The 6,501-nt window shown below is 39.2% G+C and overlaps 1 protein-coding gene across 1 annotated transcript; it reads left to right on the forward strand.

Annotated features, from left to right (window-relative positions):
• The first annotated feature begins 2,872 nt into the window (after positions 1 to 2,872).
• On the forward strand, positions 2,873 to 4,102 carry LOC128500080 (derriere protein-like). The gene is made up of 2 exons (XM_053469142.1): positions 2,873 to 3,125; positions 3,300 to 4,102. Exons 1-2 carry the CDS (start codon positions 2,873 to 2,875, stop codon positions 4,100 to 4,102), a joined length of 1,056 nt encoding a protein of 351 aa, XP_053325117.1.
• Positions 4,103 to 6,501: the final 2,399 nt, after the last annotated feature.

Below are 6,501 nucleotides of genomic sequence, written 5' to 3' on the forward strand. Positions count from 1 at the left end.
GTCTGCCTATTTTCCTAATGTAAACACTCAGGCCTTAATCCTGACTTGGACTTGGTTTTAGATTGGGGATAGCTTTATGACTATGCCATGCATTTGTTGTTGTGTGTTATACTGTGATTTCCAATAGATTTTTTGTTTTTTTTGATAATGGATTTCCTTCTATACAAGTGAAACCAGACTGGTGGTAGGACTGTACACGGGATTGGAAAAGGGGCAAGTAAGCATGCCCGGCATGGCCACCCACTCTCCAGCAGCCACCTTGCAATGCTAGTGCTATGTTGTAAGTCTGCTGCCCAGTGAGGGTTTCCTTTTAGTGTCACAAGCAGTACTAGGTAATATAAGAATAGCTGACTTTGTGATAGCCACATCCTTGCTACCGGAAAAAGGGAAACATATATAAAATGACACGCATTAGGGACTGGTTTGTTAAATCACTTAAAGATTTTAACTTAAATAACTTAATCACATAAAAAAAACATTACATAGGAGGTTTTGAGAAGCTTCTTTAGTTTCTATGACAATGATCTATTAGTGGCTGCTTTTATGTCATGTCACAAGGGTCCTCGATGAACATTTTGAATTAGGCAAACTTTTATATGAACACACGATTATATTATAAGGTGTTAGGGCGTGCAGCAGCACTTCGAATGATCTAACGCTGCACTTATTTCTGAAAGTGTTTCATTTAGAAGTCTAGGTGAAAGGGCAGAAAGTGAAAACAGCTTGGTGTGACCCTAATAACAACAACATATAAAATGAATGGAATAACGTGTTTCTCTTTTTATTCTCATCTGAAGTGTAAGTTTCACAGAAATAGTAACAAGCAGCATAAATACCCCAAATCAGTTAATACCTGTGAATGAGATGACGTATTATTGACACCTCATGGAATACCCCATGCCTTTAGTGTTCCTACGCCCAAAGATCATAGGGATTTATGTTGCTGTTTCACACCTCCCATGAAATGGGTCCTGGCAAAGTGCTAAATATCACGTATTTGTATATAGGAACAAGATAATCCCATCAATTAAGGATCAATCTATCTAGCTATCCCCCTCTTATCTTGGTTTACTTGTCCCAGGTATTTTTATGCAGAAACCTGAATGTTGTATTCAAAGGGGAAAAAAGATATCTGCTATGAGATTACATTACTTTATAGATAAAAAATTCTCATATTCGGTCATTTACTACATGCATTACAAATTTGTTGTCATTTATTACATGAAACAAAAATGACCATTGCTGTATTGGTTCCAGAGAAGATATTATAAGGAAAGTGACTACCTTACTGCACAACAGATTGTAGGGTCACATAAACTTTCAAGACCACAGAGATTCCTTCCTCAGGTGTTCTTCTAGCATATTGTATTTCTCCTCTGTCTTGGAAACTTTATATTCTTCATCTGGAAACAATTCTTTACCAAAAGCTATCACTAATTTATTTAAACAAGTGAAATAGGCATTGTGGTAATGGTAAAAAAAAAAACCTACCACTCCCTTACAAAAAATTACTGCAGTTTTTCTGAAGTAATACTGCAGTTTTTTGGACATGAAAAAACTGCAATACTGCACTTTTACTGCAGTATCACTGCACATTTACTGCAGTTTTACTGCATTTGTACTTCACTGTACTGCAGTATTACTGCACATTTACTGCACTTTTTTTTATATTGCAAACCTACAGTTGTACTTCAATTTAATGCAGCTTTATTGCATTTGTACTTCCGTACAAAAATACCTGCAGTAAAACTGCAGTACAGTGAAGTACAAATGCAGTAAAACTGCAGTAAATGTGCAGTAATACTGCAGTAAAAGTGCAGTATTGCAGTTTTTTCATGTCCAAAAAACTGCAGTATTACTTCAGAAAAACTGCAGTAATTTTTTCGTAAGGGGTGCACTTACATACATAAGGTTGGTCGTGGCAGCGTAAATGAGATCCCCGATGTTTTGGTGGGTAGCCCTTGTCAAGGGTGACCTTTGGGAGTCTTTCACTTGTCCTGCTTCTGGACATTATTTAATAAAACATTTTTCTGTATGGTATACTATTGATTTGTGGTAATGTTTTCTATTTTGTGAGCAACTCCTACAATTACAAGCTAAATATATCAGCCATGTTGAATCACAATACACGACTGAAATGTCATAACACACCTGGTAGATAAATCCTCATCGGTAGACTGTTCATGTTTTTTTAGGTAAATCCTCTGCGCTCAGGGTTGTAAAACCTTGGGTAATTTTATTTATAATTTGAGAATATCAAATCAACTTTCATAGAAGTGGTAAAAAACACAAAAAGAATTTTCACCATACTATAATTGCCATAGCTTGAGATAACACTAACAATTAAAATCTGGATTACAGTCTGTAGGAAAGCTGTTTGCTCCTCACTGATATTTAGATACATCCTACACAAATTAATTATATATATATATATATATATATATATATATATCGGGATAAAATGTAAAATGGCAATGTTCTTGCATAAGCCACCACAATCCACTTTCACCGTTTCCAGTAGATCCAATATGATTGCTGTTTTGTTAGTTATAATTTCAAGTTTTACAAAAATAAATTAATAAAGCTCAAAAAGCAACGACTTGTTTAGTAAACCTGACCATACAAGCTATAGCAAGCACTCCATTTAAATTCTTTAAATTCAAAAAATATAATGTACACATACTGATTTAAATTAATAGAGCCTTTTTTGCATTGCAGGTGTTAATGTAACTTAAAATATCAAAGGCGGGAGGAGTGTTAGGATTTTCAAACAACTCCTTCCTGACCCCAAAATGTGACGGTTTTGACAGAATTGCCTGCTTGTAGAGTAGAAATGGGCCACATTTAGAGCAGAACAGCCAGAATAGTGACCATGGATGGATCAGTCCTTTCACTGGCCGTACTCCTTTGCACACTTTTACTGGTTGAAGCCTCTGAGATGCCTTTCCAAGAAAGAATGCTCCTCCGGGCCCTAGGATTGAACAGAAGACCAAACCCTGTGAACCCACCACCGGTGCCGCAATCACTGCTGGACATTTTTGAGAAAGGAATAAAGGAAGACAATCCATGTTGGATAGACGGCTTCAATGTGCCGGGAAATATTGTTAGGTCTTATAGAAACCAAGGTGAGTAAATTACATGGTGCGTTTATCTTTATTTATCTTTCACATGGTCTATAAAAGTTGTGCTCTAAAGCTTTATTTCAGATTTCACTATTGTCTCATTGTTCTAACTATGAGAGTGTCATTGAAGCTTACAAAAGTCATATAAGCTAAATGTCAAATCTTTCTTGATTCCAGGACCTTTCATATCCGCTCAAAAGCAGCAGGGATCATTGTGCCTTAAGAAACATCTCTTCTTTGACCTCATGGCAATAGAGAAAAAGGAGCAGATAACCCTGGCACAGCTAGAAATCCAGTTCAGGCATAATGTGTCTCACGGGCAAGAGTTCCAGCTACGTCTGTACCAGACCATGCACATATCTTTGAATGATATGAGAGAGAACCCAAAAAACAGGAAACTTCTTGTGAACCAATCCTTTCATCTCCTTAATCAATCTTTGTACTTCAACCTAACCAAAGTGACTGAGGATTGGACCAACCCTGAAAAAAACATGGGCCTGATTCTGGAGATATCTACTGATGTGATAGCCAATGGCTCCTCCGCCCAGTGTGAGCAAATCCACCCTTTCATCCATACTTCTCTGCTCACTGTCTCCCTTGACCCTTCCAGTTGTAAAACCACTCGACCCAAGAGGAGCATTCCACCTTCATTACCGACCCCTAACAACCTGTGCCAAAAGAGGAGACTTTACATCAGTTTCAAGGATGTGGGATGGCACAACTGGATCATCGCCCCCAAAGGTTACATGGCCAACTATTGCCATGGGGAATGTCCATATCCACTGACAGAGATGCTCAAAGGCACCAACCATGCTGTGATACAGTCACTCGTGCATGGCTTAGACCCAGAACTCACCCCTCTACCTTGCTGCGGCCCCACAAAGCTGTCCCCCATCTCCATGCTGTATTATGACAACAATGACAATGTGGTGCTGAGACACTATAAGGACATGGTAGTGGATGATTGTGGCTGCAAGTGAAGACACATTGAACTGCTCTCCCTATTCCCAGACTGCCACAGTCTTAAGATGACTACTTTTTGTTAGAAAAGGAAACACAAAAAAATATTTGGGTTACCACTGAATTGTTCACTGTGACCTTGATTTGTTATTTCTATGCACAAATTGAATCTTGGTTGAATGTAATTCTGAGACATTAAAAGGACATGGTAGTGGATGGCTGTGAGGATGCCTTAAACACCTTCCCCCACTCCTCTGAGAGCGCTTAAATATTAGTAGTAATTATTAATTAATTGTTGGTTGTAATTATATTTCTGCACATGCAGAATTTGCAGAATAAATGCATACATTTTTATCATTGTATGGTCATCTCTGTTTGATTTTTCTTTGATAGTTGTAATAATTTGTTTCTTTCCTGTATCTTGTGCTACATGTGCTACATTTATATTTGATCATCACAATCTGTATTGGGTTGGGTGTTAAATCATATATATATATATATATATATATATATATATATATATATATATATATATATATATATATATATATATATGTGTGTGTGTGTGTGTGTGTGTGTGTGCGCAACGTTTTGCACCCTGATTTTCTAGGAAATAGCCATGTTGTTAATCCCACACCATAGTAAATCCAAAAGGGAGACCACCAAAGTGGTCTATGAACTATTTAACTAACCTGTTGTTTTTTTTTATGAGCAAGAGTAGCTTGCATTTAAAAAAAATAAATAAAACAAAAAATAATAAATTAAAGTTCAAGTCGCCAATTTGATTATTTTCTGAATGGGTATATTTTTCACTTTGTTTCTAATAGTATGTAATCTGAAAAGGTTCTGGCCTTAGGGTTAAAATATACGCTATATCACCAACAGTATGTGGACAACTGACCATCGAATCTATATGAGCTTGTTGGACATTACATTTCAAAACTGTGGCCATTAATATAGCATTGTCCCACTATTTAAAGCTATAACTGCCCTCACTCTTCTGAGAAGATTTTTCACAAAATTCTGGAGTATGTCTGTAAGAATTAAGAGCATTCGTGAGGCCAGACACTGTTGTTTGATAAGAAAGCCTGAATCACAACTGAAATTCCAATCCATCCCAATGATATCCAGTGAGGTTATGGTCAGGGCTTTCTGCAGGTCACTGAAGTTTCTCCACACCAAGCATGTCAAACTAAGTCTTTATGGACCTTGATTTGTGCACAGGCATTCTGAACAAGGAAAAGGCCTTCCTCAAACTGGTGCCACAAAGTGTGAAGCATACAATTGTATGGAATGTCTTTGTATGAAGTAGCATTACCTTTCATTGAAATTAAGGGGCCTAGTCCAAACCCTGAAAAGCCCCAGACCATTATCACTCTTCCACCAAACTCTACAATAGGCACTATGCATTCTGGTAGGCATTTTTCCTGGAATTTGCCAAACCCAGATTCATCCATCAGATTTTCAGATGGTGACTCATGATTCTTCAGTGGCAGTGTTTTTTTACACCACTCCAGCCAGCGCTTGTCATTCCGCATAGTGATACTTGGCTTGTGTGCAGCTGCACCGGAAGTTGTATACCGTTCTGCGTAGAATAGATGACCCCCGCAAGACACACGGGACTCCGGGAGTCTGCACTGGTAAGTCTAGGGGAGGGGGGCACATATCGGGGAGGACACAGAGTGGCAGCATATCTCGGGGGGATGACACAGAGTAGCAGCATATCTCGGGGGAGACACAGAGTGGCAGCATATCTAGAGGGGAGACACAGAGTGGCAGCATATCTCGAGGGGGCCGACCAGGGGAGGGCTGGCAGCCTAAGGCCTGGGGGGCAAGTCTAGTCAACTGGCCCATTGCACCATCAAAGCGGCTGCGAGCGACATTGAAAGTGGCCGTCGTGCGGCAGTCACTCCACCAGCGCCTAATGAAATTAAAGTGGCCGGCGTGCACGCACCGCATGCCTCAGCTCTTCATCCCACCACTTTTAAGACGTGGGAAGAGGAGCTGAGGCACGGTCGTTGGGTCTGACAGCCGCATGATGCAGGGGCGTACCTAGAGTATTTGGCACCTGTGGCAGACCCTGTATGTGGCACCCCCCCCACACACACACACTTTAAAACTGCATAGTTTCTATGGTTAGGCAAACATTGACAGGGGTACAGCATAATTGTTATCATTATATACTTAGGGATTACGCAGCACCACCGTCAATGTGTGCCTATACATTGAGCCAGACACCGACAACCCCTATCACTATATACTAAGCCAAACATTGATGTGGTGTAGGCTTACCACTTTAGTGACTGGCATAGTATATAGTAGGGATGCACTGAAATGAAAATTCTGGACTGAAACTAAAAATTCAGCATTCACAAAAACAAAAAAAAAACTTTAAAATACTTTATTAAAAGTAACACCA

This window comes from Spea bombifrons, chromosome 1 (assembly GCF_027358695.1).
Source record: "Spea bombifrons isolate aSpeBom1 chromosome 1, aSpeBom1.2.pri, whole genome shotgun sequence".
NCBI lineage: Eukaryota > Metazoa > Chordata > Amphibia > Anura > Pelobatidae > Spea > Spea bombifrons.

Coding starts and splice junctions, on each gene's coding strand:
- LOC128500080 (XM_053469142.1), top strand. CDS start 2,873: ATGGATGGATCAGTCCTTTCACTGGCCGTACTCCTTTGCACACTTTTA. Junction 3,126..3,299: donor TAGGTCTTATAGAAACCAAG/GTGAGTAAATTA, acceptor TCTTGATTCCAG/GACCTTTCATATCCGCTCAA.